The sequence below is a fragment of the Leucopleurus acutus genome (assembly GCF_964270905.1).
Source record: "Leucopleurus acutus genome assembly, chromosome: 1".
NCBI classification, from domain to species: Eukaryota; Metazoa; Chordata; class Mammalia; order Artiodactyla; family Delphinidae; genus Leucopleurus; species Leucopleurus acutus.
The window spans coordinates 15,362,127-15,385,210 of record NC_139142.1 but is presented as its reverse complement, the minus strand read 5'-3'; the positions used below and the strand labels follow the sequence as shown (position 1 = coordinate 15,385,210).

At 39.4% G+C, this 23,084-nt stretch overlaps 1 protein-coding gene across 1 annotated transcript; it reads left to right on the top strand.

Annotated features, from left to right (window-relative positions):
* Positions 1–17,613: 17,613 nt before the first annotated feature.
* GPR65 (G protein-coupled receptor 65) lies at positions 17,614–18,767 on the top strand (the record flags this gene model as incomplete). Its single annotated transcript, XM_082832876.1, has 1 exon — positions 17,614–18,767. One exon carries the CDS (start codon positions 17,614–17,616, stop codon positions 18,637–18,639), a length of 1,026 nt encoding a protein of 341 aa, XP_082689002.1. The 3' UTR covers positions 18,640–18,767.
* Between the last annotated feature and the right edge of the window lie 4,317 nt (positions 18,768–23,084).

The window sequence follows — 23,084 nt, the reverse complement described above, 5'->3', positions numbered from 1 at the left end:
CCATGTCCCGTGTGGCTGATTCCCCTCATGTGAGTCTTGGTGGGAGGCAGATTCCACCTCTTTCAGGAGTTAAGGCGCCACATCCTCCCTCTTCTCACCCCCAGCAGCATGGGCTCTAGAGCCCCAGTGACCCAGCTCCCTCAGTCAGTTCCCCAAACCTGTGACTTTGATCTTGGAAGAGTGATTAGATGTATGGACAGCTGAGAAAGCACCCTGGAGCAGTGTCAGAGTGCAGAGGAGGTGGTGGCATAGAGGCTCCACCAGATGGGCTTCAAGTGCCAGGAGCAGTAGGGTGAGAAGTGCCATCCTAACCTATTGCTCAGGCAGGATGACCTGGGCTGTCTTTCTAGTCCTTTGGCCCATTTCACAAGACAGGTTCTGCAGCCTCAGCAGCAATTCTGTGCCTTATCTTGATTTCTAAGTCTTTCATTTTTGCTCAGGTTAGCCAAAGATGGTGCTGTTGTCTGCAGCTGAGAACCCTGACTGATACACCAGGTAATAATCAAGACCAGTTGTGATCACTGCAAAGAATTCTCAGCCTCTGGGTCTGCATTAACCCTACTTTAAACACTGCCTTCACCACCTGTAGTTCTTTTGTTGGTAATTGTTTTTTTGGGTTTTTTGTTGTTGTTTTTGGGTTTTGGTTTTTCTTTTGGCCGTACTGCGCAGCATGTGGGATCTTAGTTCCCCCACCAGGGATTGAACCCACACCCGCTGCAGTGGAAGTGTGGAGTCCTAACCACTGGACCGGCAGGGAAGTCCCTGTTGGTAATTGTTAATGCATGGATTAGTTCCAATAAAGGAACTCCAGGAAGTTTTGCTGTCCTCCTGTTTCACCTGTGATATGTCTATTCTTCTTTGGATCGTCAATACCATTTTCTGCACTCCTACCAGGGGAAGAATTCTAGAGTCCACCTAATTTCAAGTCTTAGGCATGAAGAAAATAAGAGTACAAGAGGTTCCCATGGCTCAAAAGATTTTTTTTAAACATCTAGTACAATTCCATCCCACAAATGTAAGGCAAAGCACATACATAATTTGAAATTTTCTAGTAGCCACATTAAAGTTAAAAAAAAAAGCAGGTGAGATTAATTTTTGATGATACATTTTATTTAACCCCAGATATCCAAAATATTATTGATAAATATGTAATCAGTATGAAAATATATTAATAAAAGATTTTGTGGGGGGTTTTTCATACGAAGGTTTCAACAATCTAGAGTGTGTCTTACACAGATAGCACACCTCAATTCGGATTAGCCTCATGTCAAGTGCACAATAGCCACATGTGGCCAGTGGTGCTGGGGTTGGACTGAGCAGATCTCATGTATGCCAGGCCCTGGGTTGCCTCTGGCTGCTAAAGATGAGATTGAAGGATATCCACTCTTTGCTGGGGCTGCCATAACAAAATACAACAAAACAGTGGTTTAAACAACAGAAATTTATTTTCTCAGAGTTCTGACATTCAGCATCAAGGTGGTGGGAACTTTGGCTTTTTCTGAAGTCTCTCTCCTTGGCATGCAGGTGGCCACCATCTCTCTGCATCCTCACACGGTCTCCCCTCTGTGCATGTGCATCCCTGGTGTCTCTTTGTGTATCCAAATTTCCTCTTCTTATAAGGATACCAGTCAGATTGGGTTAGGGCCCATGCTAACAATTTCATTTTAACTTAATCACATCTATAAAGGCCCTATCTCCAAATACAGTCACATTCTGAGGCACTGGGGTTAGAGCTTCAACATATGAATTTGAGGCAGACAAAATTCAGCCTGTAACAATATCTAACAGTGGTTCAGTTGTAACAAACTGGTAAATGTCAGTAAAATGCTTTCCTGAGTTCCAAGAGCCATTCTGGCAAATTATTGAACCTGAGGAGTGGGTTGTGGGAACCCCCAAATGACAGCCAGTTGGTCCAAAGTACTGGAGACTGAGGTCTTGTGACCAGCATCTGAAGTGGAAACAGCCCTGTGGGATGGAGCTCTTACCTTGTGGAATCTGGTGCGTACTCCAGGTAATTAGTGTCAGAAGTGAACTAAATTGAAGGACTTCTAGCTTGTGTCTGGAGTACTGGAGAACTGGTTGTTGGTGGAAGGAAAACCCACACACACTGGGTGTCAGAGGTGTCCTGCAAGGAGAAACAGAACAGTAGTGGCCAGTCGTCCCAGGCACCAGCCTGCAGCAAACATAACCCCACCATGTGCATTCATGCCTATTTGTAAGAATTACCTGCCAGTACTTGTTCTACATTCACTGCTGTGATCTTCCTCCCTAGATTTCCGACTCCCGTCTCCATACTCTGACTGCCAGTATTGTTTTGGGCTCTATCCCTCCAGTCACAGGCTACTTCAGCAGCCCTGGCTTCTCACTTTGCTTAATTGATTTTGACACCAACAGTTTGGATGAAAGACCTCCCCCTCCTGCATTCTGGCCCCATGGAAGCCTCAAATGCTGTTTGGTTTCCATCCCCCACTCACTGTACTTCTCCCCAACATCAGGAGAGGATAATTTGGACAACAACCTGCTTTCCCACCCCATCTCAGACTTTGATTACTGGCTAAATTTTTTCCCTCTAAAATTCATATATTGAAGCCCCAACCCCCATTGTGACTGGATTTGGAGATAGAAACTATAAGGAGGTGATTAAAGTTAAATGAGATCATAAGGATGGGGCCCTGATACACTAAGATTAGGGTCCTTATAAGAAGAGACACCAGAGTGCGCTCTTGTGGGCTCTCCCCCCGCCCCCTGCTCTCACATCCTCTCTCTCTCTCACTTCATCACTTCTACCCCACCACCTCTACCATGTGAGAACACAGTGAGAAGACAGCTGTCTGCAAGACAGAAAAAGATCCCCTACCAGAAACTTTATGGCAGATACCTTGACCTTGGACTTCCAGCCTCCAGAAGTATGAGAAAATCAAGGCTTCTACTGTTGAAGCCTCCCAGTCTACGGTATTTTGTCATGACAGCCTGAGCTGACTTATACACCTACTGTCTGTCTGTACTGCTTGCATGTCCAAACCATAGGATTAAAATTTCTTTTTTTTTTCCAGACAGTTGTCTTTTAATTAGCAATAAGTAACCATGATTATTAGGAAATTTTGTTTAAAATGAGTTAAGTATATGCCATAAACCCAGAGAGTTAACAGAGTATTTTGGTTACAAAAAGGGAAAATTTCTTGAACACTGACAATTGCCTGAATTAATCCCAAATTCATAATTTCTCCATGTCACAACATTCACATCAACTCAACAATATATATACTGAATTTGTTATCTGTTCCTGTGTCATAAAGTATCCAAAGTTCAGTAGCTGAAAACAACAAATATTTAGTATCTCTCAGTTTCTGTGGGTTGGGAATACTGGATCACCTTCACTGAGTGGTTCTAGCTCAGAATCCCTAGTGAGGTTGCGGTAGGGATGTTAGCAGGAGCTGTAATTATCTGGAGGCTTGAAGATGTACTTCCAAGATGGTTACTCAGTATTGTTGGCTCACTCAGATCCCCACCACGTGGACCTTTTCTCACGACAGGGCAGCTGGCGTCCCTCAAGACCAAGTGAGCAGAGAGAGAGAGAGCATGAGGAGGAATTCACAGGATTATTCTGACCTAGTCTCCAAAATAGGGCACCATCACTTCTGCTTTATTTTCTAGGAATGAGTCATCTAGTCTAGCCCACACTCCAGGGGAGGGAAATCGGGCTCTACCTCTTGAAAGGAGGGGTGCCAAGGAATTTGTGAACATATTTTAAAATCACAACACTTACCCATGATGCATTTCAGCAAACCACTCATATGATATAGTATTAAATATTGCAGTAACTAATATTTTGAGGGCTTATTCATAGAAATGGGTATGATAAAATGATATAAGGGATTTACTCAGTTACTGCACGTTTGCAAAGATACTTTAGCATCCTCTAAAAAAGCACCAAGGAAAATAAACACTCTAGCATTATTTTCTGTAAAATGGCAGGTATTACTATCACTCTTGGGTTTTCACTATAATCTCTGCTCTGCTCTGCTCATTCTGTGGATTCTGGTATGACCCACAGCTTCGGGTAACAGAACCTGCCTTCCCCAGTCCAGATGCCATAGAACCCACAACACTTAAGCTGGCTTCAGATCCTCCCTCCTGTCTGTCCCTAGCCCCTCTGCCCCAGTTGACTCAATTTTTTGCCAATCATTTCTACTTCTCTGCCCTATCCTTTGGATTGAACCTCCTTAAATATTAGTACATGTCTTGGTTAAATCTAAGTTCATGAAATATTTTTTTGATCCTAAAACTTAAACGATTAGCTGGTTATCCCTACCATAAGCAAATTCAACAGATAATTCCACAAGGACTTACACTTCTTATCCTGACTTTAAAAATTAAGCTAATCAGCAGTCTGCACATCCGCAATACATCAGAGGAAACTATTTGGAGTTAATCTTCTTAAATTTGGTTATTTCAATAAATGAATATAACAAAGGAATTAAAAGGCATTTATGCAATTTACAGACATCATGAAATACATATTAGATGTTCTGAAAAGGTATTTAAGATATTAAAGACTCTAGTCCTTAGTTTGATAACATATCTCCATTTTAACTGTTACTATACTTACGTTCAGACTTAAGCTTTAAGTTAAAATCATTTACAAGTCTGAAATGAGAGGCTGTATTAGCTCAACTGTTTTGAAAAGGGCAGAGCCAAGTGAACTAATGGTACAATGATGCAGAAAGGAATTTAAATACTGATGAAGGGATAATAGGGCTGTAGGGGAACAAAATCTGCCACCCCAAAATGTGTCTCTTTGGTATGAGAATTGATTTAGACTGATTATTTTTAAGAAACAGAAGACTTGGGAAGTTTTTCTTGCTACCTCCCCCCTTAACTGTCTAAGAGAATTTGGATAAAGGGCCTGTTCCCAGATTAGAGCTATCACCAGAGATATCTGCAAATGTGGACTGTGATGGAGGAAACTCAGCAGAGCCTAGAGATCAGTCCTCTGTGTGCCCCATTGTCTCTGCACGACCCAGCAAACATTTGTTTACCAAACATTTGCTTTTTCATCTCCATATGAATTGCCTTCCTCCTCTTTGCAGTCCTGAACAACTACCCCCAACATCCTCTTTTGTCTTTAGCTGAAGATAATACTTAAGTTGAGGATTTCAGCCATTTTAGTGAGTTACTCAGTTTTCCTGGGCCTCTCCAGTGCATACATGCTATTAAACTTTTGTTTTATTTTCTCCTGTTAATCTGTCTCATGTCAATTTCATTCTTGGACCAGCCAGAGGAACACAGAAGGGTAGAGAAAAATTTCTTCCTTTCTGACAGGGTTAAAGTACCAAAAGCAAGCAAGAATTTGAACATAAAGTGTTTCCATACTCTTCCCTTTTTAGAGGTTCTGTTCTCCCTGTCTCTCCACCACCCACCCCAACAGTCTCTTACCCAGGCAACCATCCTGTACACCAGTTGTTCTCAAACCTTGGGGCAACTGAGCCAACGTGCCACAACTACTGAAGCCCGCGTGCCTAGAGCCTGTGCTCCACAACAAGAGAAGCCACTGCAATGAGAAGCCTGCGCACCGCAAGGAAGAGTAGCCCTCGCTCGCAGCAACTAGGGAAAGCCCTCACGCAGCAGCGAAGACCCAACACAGCCATAAATAAATAAATAAATAAATAAATAAATAAATTTATTTGTTTATTTTAAAAAATAACTTTGTTCCTTAAATAAAACAAAACTTTGGGCATCAAAACTACTTGGAGTGTTTTTTATAACACACATCACTGAACTCCAGCCCCAGAGCTTCTGATTCCCTGGGCCTGGGGTGAGACTGAGAATTTTAATTCTCCAATGTTCAGAGGTGACATTGATGCTGCTAATCCAAGAAGCATACTTGGAGAACCATTGATGTAAATGGATCTCAGGCAGCTTTGCCATAATGTAGAAGCCAAGTAAGGTTTTATCTGACAACTTAATATTCCGCCACCCCCCCCCCCGCCCGAACACAAGGAATATATTTGCATCCTTAGAAAGGAAGCCTGCTGGTAAAAGTTTCAAGACCCCCCCCCCCCAATAAAAGTCATCTAATAGTTACATTTTAGGCTCCATGACAAGTAATGAGAAAAATATTTTTGCTCAGTAGTCCTATTCAAAGGCTTAATAAATGTTTGTTGAATTACACATTTTAAATCAAACACATGAAGTGGATTCCAATCTCAGGCCATAATCAGAGATGCCAGAAATAAAATATTCTTTATCTTTCTGTAACTCAACTAAAATTCCATTTCAATACCCCATTCTACCAAACTGGTGGACACTTAATCACAGTCAATTCAGGATCCTACGTCTTCTTCTTCTGGATTCTGCCTGTGTTTACTTTGCTAGGACTGCCATTACAAAACACCACAGACTGGGTGGTGTAACCAGCAGAAATTTATTTTCTCACGGTTCTAGAGGCTGGAAGTCCAAAATCAAGGTGTCAGTAGGGTTGGTTTCTTCTGAGGTCTCTCTCCTTGGCTTACAGATGTCTACCTACTCTCTCTGTCCTCACCTGGTCTTTCCTCTGTGCATGCGCATACCTGGTGTCTCTTTGTGTGTCCAAATCTCCTCTTCTTATAAGGACACCACCGATCAGATTGGATTAGGACCCATGCTAACAGTTTTATTTTAACTTAGTCATCTATTTAAAGAGCCTAACTCCAAGTACAGTCACATTATGACATACTAGGGATTAGGACCTCAACATATGGATTTTGGCAGAGAGGTAAGGGGATGCAAGTCAGCCCATAACACCATCTAGGATCCAGGGAGTTTGTATGTAGGTAAGGCTGGAGAGGTTTACCTCAAGCCCCAATTCTCAAGGCTGCCCTCTGTGCATGCTGGCCTCTCGTGAGATGTCCTCATTCCCTTCTGGTCCTCAGTAGTTAGCCCATGCAGGACTCACCTGGGTTGTCCCCCATCAATGCGGACAAGGCTTCTTCTGTGACACACTGGACCATTGGAAGCGCCATGAGGTGGGCTGAGGCCTTGCATCACTTCTGTGCACCCCTCGTGTGCCCTGACCAGCGCTGTGCTGGGCACAGGGGAATGTGGTAAGTTTGTCTCAGGCCTCTCACACATGTAGTCCTGAGATAGCCTCCTATCTGGACTTCACCCTGGACATGAGAGACAGGATCACTCTCCTCCCCACATCATGCAGTTTATCAGAGTAACTGTCACCTCACCCCCACCTCAGGGATTGCAGGGGAGAGGGTACAAACAGTCAGGATGCAGTGTCCCTGTATCAGGCAACCACATCTGAATTCTCATGACTTCCCTTCTCACAACCCTAAGCCCCAGCCCCACCGGCAGGAAAAACCTTTTATCTGTTCTTGGGGGCCGGAAGATTTGCTTTAGCTCAACAGATATTCTTCCAAGCAGATTGTCTGCACCTCAGTCCTTTTCATTCTCCTGAGTTGCATGAATCCTTTGAAACTCTAAACCTAGGATTGTCTTCTCCTCCCAACCTCATATTTTTCTGCCAAGAATTCCTTCTCTTGAGGCAATAAATGCAAAATGGCTAATTGAGTGTGTGTGGGGGGGGAATAGGGATGGGGTAAAAGGAAGTAAGGCTGGGGAAATAAATCAGTATTTCATAATGTTCCCTGCCATGTTTAGCTGCTACTTGAACTAGTGAAATTGCAGCAAGTGGAAAATGTGGATGCAAAGGACCCTTCATCAGCAGATTAGATTCTTCCACTGTCTGCCCCACGGAGAAGTTGGAGCCAAGCAAGACCACATTCACTTCCCCTTTTCCCCATGGGCAGCCCAAGTGCCCTGCACGGGCCAGTGTTGGGTGTCCATTCTGTGGCCTCAGGAAACCAGATACCAACATGCCAGGAACACCAAACCCCTCAAGGTAGTATTCTGAATGCTTCTAATTGGCTTTTTCTCACCTTGGAGTTGTTTAAATGTCAGAGACTCAACAGCTCTGGAATTTCCATCTCTTCATCAGCTAGCTCTGTAGTTGAAAATACAGTATTGTCAAATATTCTGGACTAAATAAGAAGCAGAGTTATTACAGGTTCTTAAATGTCCTATTATGTGGAACTGACAGAGTTTCAGCATAGGGCAGCCACAGTTTTTCTCATAATTAATCAGAAGTGAAAGTTTGCGTTTCCTGTGCTTTGTAACAACATCCTTTTTTTCTTTTGAATAGCAAAATACATAAAAATCTGATGTGGATATTAAGATGCCATTTCCCTAAAAGCAGAAGTATAGTCTATTTAGGTAAAATAAGAAATTGTGAGTGTCATGAGATACCCATGTATAGAAGCCACAGATAAGTAGATGTGCAAAACCGAACAAAAATGAGAATTTTGGATTAGAGTGACAAGTAAACTGAAATCATTGCTTTCATTTTTTTTTTAAAGGCTTGTCTTACTATTAATTTTCTACATTGTACTTAAATTTTTTATTATTTCAGTAAAAATAGAAAGTATTCTGAATTTTTAAGTTCCTATATGCTAAATTACTTTGCAAATGTACTTTATAAACCTAAATGATTACTTTTATTATTTTCAATAAAAGACCTACAAAGGAAGTATAGGAAACCCATTATACTCTTGTTACATTCTGAATAACCTCAAGGTTAAAAATCTTGGTTATATCACAAGATCATCTTTTCCAGTTCTGGGGAGAAATTTTAAAAACCCTACCAACAGGAACTTCTAATGTCCTTTTACAAAGGCAGGCTCAAATTGTCATGATTACAGTTTTTAAAATGAAGTTAAATTTTTCCATCCCAAATTAATTCTGTCCTTATAAAGTAAAAATTTCCTCTTCGTGTGTAATAAAAGTTTATTAAAGCAAGGTTCAAAAGTGAAGTCTCTGGCTTTTTTATATCTCAGAAGTTCCAGGAGCTAATTTCACTTCACATTAAATCACTTACAGGGCTTCCCTGGTGGCGCAGTGGTAGAGAGTCCGCCTGCCGATGCAGGGGACGCGGGTTCGTGCTCCAGTCCGGGAAGATCCCACATGCTGCGGAGCGGCCGGGCCCGTGAGCCATAGCCGCTGAGCCTGCGCGTCCGGAGTCTGTGCTCCGCAACGGGAGAGGCCACAACAGTGAGAGGCCCGCGTACCGAAAAAAAAAAAAAAGCTCACTTACAGATTTGGCAACAACTGTCAAGGTGTTACTATACTAAGTGAATTTTCATTATAACATCCCATGTCTTTCTCAAATAAAGTTTCAAGTCTCATAAAATTATTGATTTGCCTAAGCCAGTTAGTTCAAGAGGCTTTAGCATGGTTTAGCAATTTCTGATGGAATCTTCTCTTCCAAGAGGAAAATCAAAGGAGAAAATGGTTCTACAATAAAATACTGTATAGCTAATATATAATCCCTTTGAAAAAAAACAAAAACTTTACCTAGTTGGCTACCTTGACCCCACCATCATGCCATTAAGCAATGAACATGCTCTTTATACACACATCCGCATTCTCTCTCTGTTGTTTTTCTCCCAGGATCTTGATCACCCTGATTCCATCTACAACAGCCTCTCCTATTCTATACATCCAACGACTCATCCTATCTTTTTGTACCTCTCTTGGAGTATTTATCCATTTTTACTATTTTTACCATTGCGGTTATTAGCGCTTTCTCCTTCACTAAGTGATAAGCTCCTTATGGGTTAGGGTCAGGTCCTATATATCTGCCAGCACAGTGGTCTCTTAGGAGAGGAGGATAGATATATGTGTTGACAGACAAATGAGTGAGGGAGGGAGTGAATGAATGAATGAGATTCTAGTACATATTCTATCAAATAAAGCACATATAGTATCAATATACAATTGTAATTAAGATGCAAAGAGAAAAGTGAGTAATAAAAATTATACTACAGTAAATAATACATAAAACATCTTTTAAAATACTTAGGAGACTTCTGTTGCTCAAACTTGGATAATGTACATCCTTCTCATTAATATGCTGCTTCCTCATTGGTTTGTGATGAAATATGAGTGCAATTTCCTGTCCCCTCAATAATATTGGTTTCTCTTCTGGGTGCAAGCAGATTTATCTGGCTCCTCGGTCAACAAAATCATCATCCCAAGAAACATGGGTAAGTGTAAGATTAAAAAATAAGACTTTAAGTAGATAACATACTTTTGAATGATTGTCAGTAATATTTGCAACATTTTTTCTAGTTTGGGCTGTATAAATGTGGTCATGCAAAGCATTATAAGACGGGGAGAAATGAGGATGACACATGGCTTCTCTACTTTGAGCAGTAGTAAAGGATGTCAAAATTTACATTTAGAAATAGGTAACACTATCAAAATATAAAAGAGGAATGCTTATGCTCCATTTCCTCTACAGGAAACAGTATATTGGCAAAATGAAAATTAAGTGGTTAGGGAAGAAATGTACCAACTCCTGGCTGTAGCGCTATCTAGCACCACTTCCTCAGCAGTATAAAGGTCTAGTGATATTTTTTTATACCATCAGAAACTATGTGAAATTTGAAAATAATATTTCCAGTATTAATTAATATTTCTAGTATGTATTAATTAATTAATAATTCTTAAGAGATGACTATCACATTGACACACAGTAGAGTGTTAATAAGTAGCTATTCAACTGATAAATGAAGGCAAATGTTTCCTATAACATTTTATCTTCTGATCATTGTCATCAATGGTTGGTACTGTTTTAATTCTGATTTTTACCAACCATCAATGGTTGGTACTATTTTAGGAGCTGTGGATTATCTTCTTTGGGCATCAGGTAAAAATTAAAATCAGAATTAAACACTTATCCAAATTTCTCAGCACTGGATCTAAAAACAGTTTTCTCAAAATATGATTAAAGCAATCAAAATAATATCTGAAAAGATGTATGAATAATAAGAATTATGTATTCTGTTAAAATCTCAGATTCACACAAATTAATTTAACAGCTCTCCTCTGCAGCGTTTGGTATCATGTGTGAAATGTTATTATATAAATTATATACTGAGTGCCTCTGGTTTCTCTGCTATGCTCTGGATAGGTGGCCAAAGATGATCTGCTTTCAGGAAATGTAGGGGACAGCACAGGCCACCAGTGTTGTCATTAGAACAATATCAGTTAACATGTCATGAAGGCTTACCATGTGCTCAGTACTGAGTTTCATGTGTTATCTCATTTAATCCTCACAAGAATTCTGTGAAATGGTTGCTATCTTACGCCTGTGAAAATTGAAACTTAGAGAGGTGAAGGAACACACATGGTCACAAATCCCCCAAGAGCTGCTGAGAACCTTTGAGTCTCCAGAGCCCTCACACGTGTAACCACAAGCCCCCAGAAACACTGCCTCTGTTGCCCAACCCAGAAGACACCCAGTATCTGCTTCATTAAACCATTCAGTCTTATGGTTGTTTTAGTTAAGGCAGGAAATATTCCTACAGAGAAAGAAATTTATTCCACTGAGAATTTTGTAAGTCCTCTCAAAACTATTTTTCCATTTGACCCTTCCTATCTTTTTTTTTTTTTAAGATGAGCATTTGTTGAGTAACATGGACAAAGCAGGAAGGGGCACCTTCCTGCTCATCACCCAGTTCTCCCAAGTCCTTCTTCTAAGGAAGAATATTTTCATGGTTTAAGTGTTCTTCCCCAGACGCATGAGCCTAGTGATAGACATGATGTTGCGTAACCGTCAGAGTTCCATCCTCTGTATCTTATTAAATTTTGTGCATCTCAGACATTTTTCGAGTGTCATTTTCCTTCTTCACTTATGTTCTTTAGAAGTCCCTTTAATGAGGATTTTGGGGGTCAATGTTCTCAGTGGTAGTTTATCTTAAAATATCCTCATTTGTGCTCTCATTTTGAAATTTAGTTCTGTTGGGTATTCAGTTATAGGATGACATATATCTTCATAACAATTTGGAAATATCAATCCACTGTCTTCTGGTTTATGTTATCATTGTTGTTGAAAATGTCTTTGTCGGTCGAAATTTCATCCTTTGTAGGTAGTCCATTTTTTCTCTCTGGCTCTTTTTTTTCTTAGTCTTTGGTGATCTGCAGCTTGATTGCAATGTTGGCTAAGTATAGATTTCCAGCTCTGTTTGTTTCTAATCTTATTTGGGGTTTGCTGAGCTTCATAAATCTGAGGATGCCATGTCCTTCATCACTTTCAGACATCTCTCAGTCAGCATATTTTCTAACATTGCCTCTCCCCTACTTTCTCTCTTCTGTCCTTGTGAACTTTAATTATACATGCGCTGACCTTTTCACTTTATCTTCCATGTCTCTGTGGTATTTTCCTGTCTCTTTAGCACTCTGATAATTTTGTGTTATTTCTTTAGCTCTGTCTTACAATATACTAATTTTCTCTTCAGCTGGAGCTAGGCAGTCGGTTAGTCCCTGTGTTAATTTTTAATTTTATATTACTGTATTTTTTAATTTCTGAAAGGTCTATTTCAATCTTTTAAAAAATATGCCCAGTCATCTTTTATAGTCTCTTGAGCCTTACTCATGTGTTCAGATTCCTTCTCTTGTTTCTTTAAATGTATTAAACATACTTGTTTTGTGTTATATATCTATTAATTTTATCTCTAAAGCTTTTGTGGATCTAGTACTCTTCTTTCTTGCTTTTGCTGAATCTCACACATAGAAGCTAATTTCTGTATATGTGTAAGTGTGTGTGTTTTCTTCTTCACATTTCTTCTAGTGTGGTAGCAGGATATTTGTTCTTTTTATCCATCTGTTTTTAAAATCGAGTGTGTTTGGGGTTGGGGGGTTTTAATCAGCCTATATTTGTTAGAACAAGATCTGTGAGAACTCTTTAAAGCCTGGGTTGAGGGAGCTTCCCTCAAGGCATGGTTTGTATTTACTTCTTCCACGTGCCTAGAATACTTATTCTTTCATATGGTAAACTTTTATTATGGGTGAATTTATTTTCAGATTATTTAAGTTGTTTATTGTTTGTTTTGTTGTGTTTCTATAAATTACTTTTTATATGTGAGGAAAGAAGTGAAATCATACCATTTCTTAGGAAGACATATATGCTGTATCTGCAGGTTATTCAGATGTTAGTTGTCAAGATTCTTTACATCTCATCTCCCATAGCCTTTTGATTTCACTTTTTAACCTTAATTGCAATATAATCTGCATGCAGCAAAAAGGAACATATCCTAAGTGTACAGCATGATTCATTTTTACAAACTGAACTTGTTCATGGAATCAACACTCATATCAAGAAACAAAACATTACCCAATTTTCAGAAGTCCTGCTGGTGCCCTCTTCCTGTCATTACTCACCCACCACCACCACCACCACCACCACCCCCGCCAAAGATAACAGCCATCTGACTCTTCTTTCTCTGTCTTTTTTTTGTTTTTTTGTTTTTTTGTGGTACGCGGGCATCTCACTGTTGTGGCCTCTCCCGTTGCGGAGCACAGGCTCCAGACGCGCAGGATCAGCGGCCATGGCTCACGGGCCCAGCCGCCCTGGGGTATGTGGGATCCCCCCGGACCGGGGCACGAACCCGTGTCCCCTGCATCGGCAGGCGGACTCTCAACCACTGCACCACCAGGGAAGCCCTCTTTCTCTGTTTTTTATAACTAAATATTTAATATGACATTCTACATAGTTGTCTGCAACAATGTAGGTGGGCTTTGTTGAGAAGAACGGGAATGCATGATGGTTTTCCCACTTCCAGTTGGTCTTATTTACATTTTTTTCATTACCACATTGTGAGTGGTGAAAGATAATTAATTTTGGCTTTAAACCAATTCACAGATGATTCCTGATCTAAACAATAGACCCTTCAAAATTCAGCCTCCTGACTCAAAAAACTGGGAGATCTTTCCCCCACTCCCACCCCGCTCCCGCCCTCCCCGTGGTAGCAGGATATTTGCTCCTTTTTAGCCATCTGTTTCTAAAATCAAGTACAGGAAAAATAAAAGCCTAAATAAAATGTTGCCTTATCCATTATATAAATTACTGAAAAGGAACATGTTTAACCTTCCAAAGAAAATGTGTTGACAGATATACGGAAACATAAGGACACATTGTCAGAGTGTGAGACATGATGTAAGGTGATGATTCTCACAAGTTTATTTGAAGTCCACACAGTTTAATAGAGAACATAAAAGTGACGTCTTTTAGAAAATGTAGGGTTGATTATTTTATATCTAGTTTGCAGAAATTTTCATTCACGTCATTTTCTTTAATTAGAAGAGCCATTATAGTTGAAAGACCTGTACGAATCCATCAGTGCTACTATTTAGGAGGAAAGTAGAAAATATTCTCTTCCTTTTCAACAAAGCTAGTCTGTGCCGTAGCAAAAATACCTCAGACATCTAAGGTATTTTTATGTAAAAGGCAGAAGACAAAATAGTTGAGTCAAGAGGCTTTAGAGTTAAACCTAGGATTGCAGCCAAGTTCTACCAAGATTAGACAGGCAATATGGGGCTAATTGCCTAATATGTGGCTCAATTCTTCTTTGTAATATAGGATTGTAATAAACAGCACAGAGTTACAATAAAACATAAATTATAATAAATATGCATGCCATTTTATATGGAGTCCAGCACACAGAAAGCCCTCAGTAAATGGATTGCTACCCTGATTTCTGACAGCATAGATTAACACTACCTGGTTCTTCATCAGATAATATGTACCCTTTCTGCCTGCCTTTTTCTATCCCTCTGCATTACTTCTGAGCCTCAACCATGTTATTGCATGTAACAATAATTTGTTCATTTTCATTAATGTATAGATTTTATTGTGTTAATATAGCACAATCTATTTACCTCTCTTAACGCTAATAGGCATTCCAGTTGGGGGATATTACAAATAGTGCTACTGTGAACATTCTAATTCTACCACATGTAGAATACATGGGAACCACATGTATGTATTTCTATTGAGCATATCCCTAGAAGTAGAGTTGCTGAACCATATGATTTGTATAAGAGCCAAACAGTTTTCTAGCCAACAGTATATGAGAGTTCCAGGTGTTCCACATCCTCACTAAGACTTGGTATTTGCTATCTTTTTCATTTCGTTTATTCTGGTGGGTGTGTAGTTGTATCCCTCTGTGGTTTTAGTTTGTAGATTTCTGACGACTAGTGAAGTTGAGCACATAGATCCTATATTAATTCACTATTGGCCTGAAGTTTATGGAACCAGATTAATAGTATAGACTCAGACCCCATTCCCAAGTGAGGACCAGCCAGAGGCCATGAGTACTCAGGGATTGTTTTTTTTTATGATAGCTCCTCACAGAAACAAAGGTAAGACAGGGAATTTGCCAACGTTCCCTGCTGTCTGTCTGTAAATATCTGTAAAGTTTGTTATTTTGTTTATTTTGATGGCTGAGGCTCCTGGATCCCAGCATGAGTGGGATGTCGAGGACCCCGTGCTACCTGTGTGGGCCCATGCCCTGCCACTGGCCCATGCCCTGCCACTGGTCCATGCTCTGTCACTGGCCCATGCTCTGCCACTGGCCCATGCTCTGCCACTGGTCCATGCCCTGTCACTGGCCCATGCCCTGTCACTGGTCCATGCCCTGCCACTGGTCCATGCCCTGTCACTGGCCCATGCCCTGCCACTGGCCCATGCCCTGCCACTGGCCCATGCTCTGTCACTGGTCCATGCTCTGCCACTGGCCCATGCTCTGTCACTTGTTCTCTGCAGTCAAAGCTCTAGTTAGTTCCTCCAGATCCACGTATGCCTTAGGGTACCCAGAGCTTTACTGCTCACTTACCTCTCTGATCTTAGCTCCTGCTTCCTTTTTTTCCTCTCTGGAAGGTTTCCCTATTTATTTAAAGGCTGTTTAAGAGGGGGAGGGATAAATTGGGAGATTGGGATTGACATATAAACACTACTATATATAAAATAGATAACTAATAAAAACCTGCTGTATAGCACAGGGAACTCCACTCAATACTCTGTAATGGCCTATATGGGAAAAGAATCTTAAAAAAAAAAAAGAGTGGCTATATGTATGCGTATAACTGATTCACTTTGCTGTACACCTGAAACTAACACAACATTTGTAAATCAACTATATTCCAATAAAAAATTTAAAAATAAAAGGCTGTTTATTCATATTTTTAGGTGTGGAAAAATTAGGTGATTTCAGGAATTTTAGTGCTCCATTTTGTGTTAAGAGTGACATATCCTATGGGCTCTGGATATGGTTTACTCTCCCAGCAGAACACTGGTGCCTTGTGGTGGCAGGTCTCTTTTGTGCTAAGGGCTCATCGACACTTGGAAAGGGACGGTTTTGAGGTCCTGTAGGCCTCACAGCACACAGGAAGAGGACATGTCTTCCTCCCCCTACATGGTGACTCTACAAAGCTTTCTGTGAAGATTCCCCTCAGATAAATCATCCAAAGCACCAACAGGACTCACTAGCAGAGGAATAAAGCTAGTATTTCTCTATTCCAATATGGAGAGAAGGATGGATTCTCTGTTCCTACGTGGATGTACATCAGACATTTTTAAAAAGCTAACCTAGTAAACAATCAGGTATAAATGTAGAAACTGATGACCACAGATTTTACCCAGAATGGAGCACATTCTGCCCTCTCTTTCACAAGAGTATGAGAAGGATAACGTAAATCAGCCCACAAAGAAAGCAAAGGAGAAACAAATGAGGTAGTGTTGTCTAATTATTTACGAAGTTTCAGCAAACTGCTATATTTTCAAGTGCTTCACTTTATCAAACTTCTTGTGACAATTTTTTCTTGGCTAATAAGCATATTTTGCAAATAAGTGCCTTATACATAGATTGCACACGAAATAAAAAAATTGAAATCCTATAATCATACAGTTTACCATACACTCAAATGCATTTACTGATTACAAACAAATAATTGAATCCGCCATCTTTTTTTTAAATTAGCTTCTAAAATGACTTTTAACTTTAGTTTTGCGTGCTTAGATTGTGTCTAGTGAGCAATATAATTCCCTCTAACCTGGCATCCCTTGGATAATTCTTATTTAAAAAAGGTCAAATATCTCAGCCTGATTTCATTTACTGAAGTCAATTAGACAATTTTCCCTTTTTAAACATCTTCATTGTATGCAATTTCATGCATTTTGATATCCTCAATAAATGAAATAAAATAAGATTGTTTCAAAACTCATGATGTCTCTTTTAAGCACCCAAACTATTCTAGTTTGTCTTTCATTACAGAAACGAAGCCATTTTAAAAAGAGATGTCAACCTTTGTGAAAATAAAGCCTTCTATATTCACATTCGCACCAATCTCCTCTGAGTTTCACAAAGAAAACCAAACTGAAGACAGCATTCTATGAAAACTGATGGATAATGTGGCGAATCCTCCAGGGTTCTTCATCAGCAGGCTGTGAGAATAAGCACATGGACTTCTGCACATTAAAATCACTGATCACTTTAGTAACTGCCGGGAACCTGGATCCTGACTTCCAGCCATCGATACCTGTGTGAAACTTGATCTCCACTCATCCTTTAAGACCATTGATGAATCCATCAGAACTTTTGAAAGCAAAGGACAACTGAAGAAATCTTAGTGAAAGAGAGTTAGGTGTTGAAAACAAACTACCAAGAGACAAGACTTATCTTGGTACTTACCATCTAAGAACACATATAATCAGCACCTAAAAAAGAAAACATGAACAGCACATGTATTGAAGAACAGCATGACTTGGATCACTATTTGTTTCCAGTTGTTTACATCTTTGTGACAATAGTCAGCATTCCAGCCAACATCGGTTCTCTATGTGTGTCTTTTCTGCAAGCAAAGAAGGAAAATGAATTAGGCATTTACCTCTTCAGTTTATCCTTATCGGATCTGCTGTATGCCTTAACTCTCCCTCTATGGATTGATTATACTTGGAATAAAGACAACTGGACATTCTCTCCTGCCCTGTGCAAAGGGAGTGCCTTCTTCATGTACATGAACTTTTACAGTAGCACAGCTTTCCTCACCTGCATCGCGATTGATCGGTATTTAGCAGTTGTCTACCCTCTGAAGTTTTCTTTCCTTAGGTCAAGAAGATGTGCGTTCATGGTGAGCCTTTTCATCTGGATATTGGAAACCATCTTGAATGCTGTCATTCTGTGGGAAGATGAAACAGCTGTTGAATATTGCGATGCCACAAAGTCTAACTTTACTTTATGCTATGACAAATATCCTTTGGAGAAATGGCAAATCCGGTTTAACTTTGCTAGGACGTGTGTAGGCTATATGATACCTTTGGTCATCATAATGGCTTGCAACCAGAAAGTCTACAAAGCTGTGCAGCAAAATCAAGCTACAGAAAACAGTGAAAAGAAGAGAATCATAAAACTACTTGTTAGTATCACGTTGACTTTTATCTTGTGTTTTACCCCCTTTCATGTGATGTTGCTGATTCGCAGCGTTTTAGAGCATGATGTGAGCTTAGATGAACGTATGTTTGACCATAACAAGCCTGGGAAGCAGAGTTATAAAATCTATAGAATCACAGTTGCATTAACAAGTTTAAATTGTGTTGCTGATCCAATTCTGTACTGTTTCGTAACTGAAACAGGAAGATCGGATATGTGGAATGTATTCAGAGTCTTTACTAAGAAGCTTAATAAATCAAAAAGACAAGGAAAAAGCATACTTTCTATGTCTACAAAAGATACTGTGGAATTAGACATCCTGGAATAGAACCAAGGTCTAATTTTTTAAAGATATGCAATATTATACCATCAAGATTATATTTTCAAAAGGAAATCTCAGCATGAGAGGGGAGTAAAGGTTCCCACTGAGGGACTATTTTAATCCTCTCCGATGGAAATATTTCAAACGTGTGCTCTATAGCTCCCTGACTTTTATTAAACAAGAATTAAACAAAATTGAATATATTCCTAATGACTCAGGATCATCACTGTAGAATGGTAATTGCTTTTGCATCTGTGCTCTAATCGCTCAGTCCAGTAAGATGTACTGGACTGTGTGTTTTTAAATTGGTGAGCTTCGTGTCTGGTTGTTGTGATTTTTCTCACTCTTTCTATGGATCTCAGGCTATCATTTCTCCCAGCCAACAACACCAACTACTAAATACTGCTTCTAATCTTCTCATTAGATAACAAACATTTATTGAGCCCACTCTATGTGCTAGGTTTTGTGGTAAGTACTGGGGTTACAACAGAAATGATCTCATAAGCCTTTTGAAGCTTATATCAGTTTGGAAACATAGCCACTGAGCTTGTAAGTGTTCTTTATAAAATAAAAGTAAATAGTCTCTGAGTGAGAGTCTGAAGGCCTCATTCATGATATAAAGGACATGAGCTTTGTGAAAGTTCTTTCAGTTAATCAGAGAACTTTTTACTTTCTTTAAAATCACAATTTTTAAAATTTTGATTCTTTCAAAGTTTGCTGTTGAGTACAGTATTAGAAGTTTAATGTTTAGACAAAAAGATATACTATAAACAAAAAAGACATTTATTATATTAAATCTTACATTCAGAGACTTCTTTGGGGGTTTAGAGTATTTAGAGAATCTTGATATAATATATTCTTTTATATTTATATTTTCTCATTACAGAAGTTACTCCGCCTAGTTTTAAGTAGGCATCAGGTAAACATTTTTCTTAACCAAAGTATTTTTTAAGATTTTCAAAGATGTTTTTATCCTCCTATTCTCCTTTTCTCCTTCTCTCCCTTCTCTTTACTATCTGTTCCTTCCAGTCCCCAAAATTGATCAGATAGTAAATGTCTTGGTATCATTTGTGCCCTCATATTAGAAAACAAAAATCTGATAACAAAAAAGACAAATAATGAATTTCTAGATATACACTGAAAAAACTCAGTTAGTGCACAAACTGACTCCATTTTCTATTAAAGTTGTCCATGACAGTTTGGGTGCACAAGAGAAAACCACTTTGCTTTGAGGCCCTATATGCTTTCTCTGCTATTTGCACTTTTCTCATCATAAAGTTTCTGGAGAATTAATAGATTGAGTCTGGGCACCCTGAGATACACTTATACATACTTAAAGGCTAAAGATACACCAATGAAACGAAAAGGAACTAAAATAGTTTGGGCTGTTCGATTCTTTCCTGATAAATTATTGGCAGCACCTACATTGAATACGTGTGAAAGTAAAAGATCCAGGAACAATTTTGCCCACATTGGAAACTCAGATGCAGATTGTCTTGTCTGAGATCACACAGTTCGTTGGAAGCAGAGCCACATCTTGAGCCCAGAAACCCCGACTTCCCTCCAGAGTTGCTATTCCTCCTTCATGCGTTTATTTTTTGGGTTTTTTTTTTTTGACATTTCTACCATTTCTTTCTTTAGGGATGCAAAAGGCATATATACATGGAGAGTTGTTCAAGATAGTCATTGGATTTAAGATAAGAATAAGGAGGAAAAGGACAGTTATTTCATAAATTAATACCTCTGGAAATAAAATAAGTCATATAGATAGGAATTAAGCTGATCTGTTACAGAGAACTGGTTAGAACTTGACCTCAGTTGGTTATATCAAGAGATGTGGCAGATACACATTTGTGGCCCCCTTAGTAAGAACGTTCTATTTAATAAGTAACAGCAAAACCATTGATCTAACATGTAAGTTCCAAAATGAACCAGGCTGCCAAAATCTATAAGCAGGGCCAACCATGGAGAACCCACATTAGGAGGATGCTCATATGATTTAGGTAAAGCACTCTAGACATGATCTAAAATTATGGACAGTCCCAACATTGGGAAGTTAATCCTTTAGTCTTGAACGGCTTTATAGGTTCCTGATTACAGTTCTCCATTAAACTAAAAGGATTTCTGGAAGGAATAAGACCTTGTAGCTATTGTTACCTGGGACGCCTTTGTCAGAAGACCTAGATTAGAACACCAGCAGTTATCCACTTATGAACCGTTTGATCTCAAAAAATGTTCAGCTCTCCCTAAGGCTCAGTTTCTATAAACAGCAGGGAGAGTAGCATCACTTGCTTTTAACAAGTAGATGTGAAAACACTTTGTAAACTATGATGAGTTTTCTAAATGTTTCTTATTATCAGTTATTCTCATCTTCATCATGATTAGTGGATAGCTACCCACAAGATAGAACAGTCCCTGGAGGCACTCTGAGCGTAGGAATGTAGCAGCGTGAGCTAGTAGGGCCTGGCTCTCATACACCACTGCTATGGTTACTTCTCCCAGATGGTTCAACAAGTCCATTATGGTAACTTAAGGGCCTTTATTGTTGCTTCCACATCCTCAATAGTGCCTGCTTCTAGGAGTTCACATTTCTGAGGAGACACATGTTATGTACATCACCATAAACAGGTAGAGATCCATTTCTAATTTAAGTTTTTGACCTTTTGTTCTTTATTCAGAATGTTATTTTTTATTTGAATGAACTCAATTAGACATCTTGGATAGGTCAGTGAAGAGACTGAGAAGAGCTTTTTAAAACCTCCCTTTTCTCTACCTAGTCTGGGAGAAGCTTCATGGGTGAAGAAGTTAAAAGACATAAAAAAAATCACCTCATTTTGTTCAAATTACATAGCATCACTTCCCTAGGAGCATCCTGAGAAAATTTGTCTCTCCGACCTGATTTATTCCCTTTTCTCTTTTTAATTTAAGCTAAATGTTCTCCCCAAGAAATTATATTTCCAATCCTTAATGTTATGATCAAATACATAATTATTTACCAATTGCTTCTGTTGACTTCGCCTGTTTTTAACTAGACAGTACCTACTTTTAAATAGAATTTGTGATACATAGCTTGTAGGCATTTCTGTTTAAAACATGTTTATCTTGCCCTGGGCTTCTTTTTTGCCCAGACATCACTGTCATCATTCTGTCATTTACACGTGGGCCTCTCTTCTGGTGAAACCCATCCACAGGTTGCTATGGAAACACATCAGCTACAATAACACCCTGACCCATGAAGGCCTTTGTGATTAGAGACTTCTTTGTCTAGGTCCATCAGGTGACCCTGCTGTGAATCAGAAGTCTGTTCCTCCAATAGATGCTACAACACACAAAGAACACATACTCATAGACTCCAACAACCTGCCTCACCTCACAAAAACAAACAAACAAAAATTCCTTGGGACCTTTTAACCTATGTTTGTACTCTTTTGCAAGATGTCTAATAGCAACAAGTAGAACACATATGACCTCTTTGCCTTCTGAAATAATGCACGCATGAGTGTTTTATTTTCTTGTTTACTGAGTCAGCAGCTGGGAGACACTGTTGAGATTCTTCCCTCCCCTTCCCTCCTCCCTTCTTTCTCCTTCAACCAGAAGTGGCTGCCAAGGAAGCCATGGTAAGAAAACTTGTATCTGCATTGTTTCCATTGCTCTACTATTCTGGAAAAATCTAGTTCTGACTGAGATGTTTTATTTACATGTTCTGGGGGGAAAATAACATAAGGTTAATTTAAACGAAAGCAGGGATGTCCTGTTTTATTCTTCATTCATGGTATAAACACTTGATTCAATTCAAGTTAAAAAAAAAAATTTGACCCCTATTATTTCTTTTATTCTTTCACATTTCATACAGCTTACCCATCACGACAGTGTGATGGTAGCATTTGTTAGTTGCATTAGTTGAATGCCCCTTGTTTGCAGGAATAAGGTGGCAATGGCAGCATCGGGTCAAACTTGGGTGAGGGAAAAGTGATGTGGGAGCTTAGATTCCTCTTCTTTTCCAAAGATCCTTTTCTTACGACATCACTTGTTGCTGGCCAAGAAAAATCACACTCAAGACTTGTCTGTGGCCACTAGGTGTTGATCGTGTTCTATTCAGGACCCTGTAGTTCACGGCTAGCTGCCACCCCCCAGAAGCAAAGAGGAGCTTAGAATGACATTTTTCCATCCAAGAAACAAGAAAGATTCCCTATGAATTGGAAATGAATAAGGGCAACTGCTGAAATTCAGTTTGCATTATTTATTTCTCTGCTTTCTAGAAAGCTCAGTAACCATCAGATAATTTCACTTGGTTTAAACTCCCTATGTCATTCTAATTTTTTTTTTTTCCAGTCGGTTAAATTGGTCAGTCTACATGTGAGAGAACGTAGGCTAAATCATATAATTTCTGCAGGATCGTGGGTATAACACTGATGACTTGTTCTAATTCAGCTAACTTACCCACGGAAGAA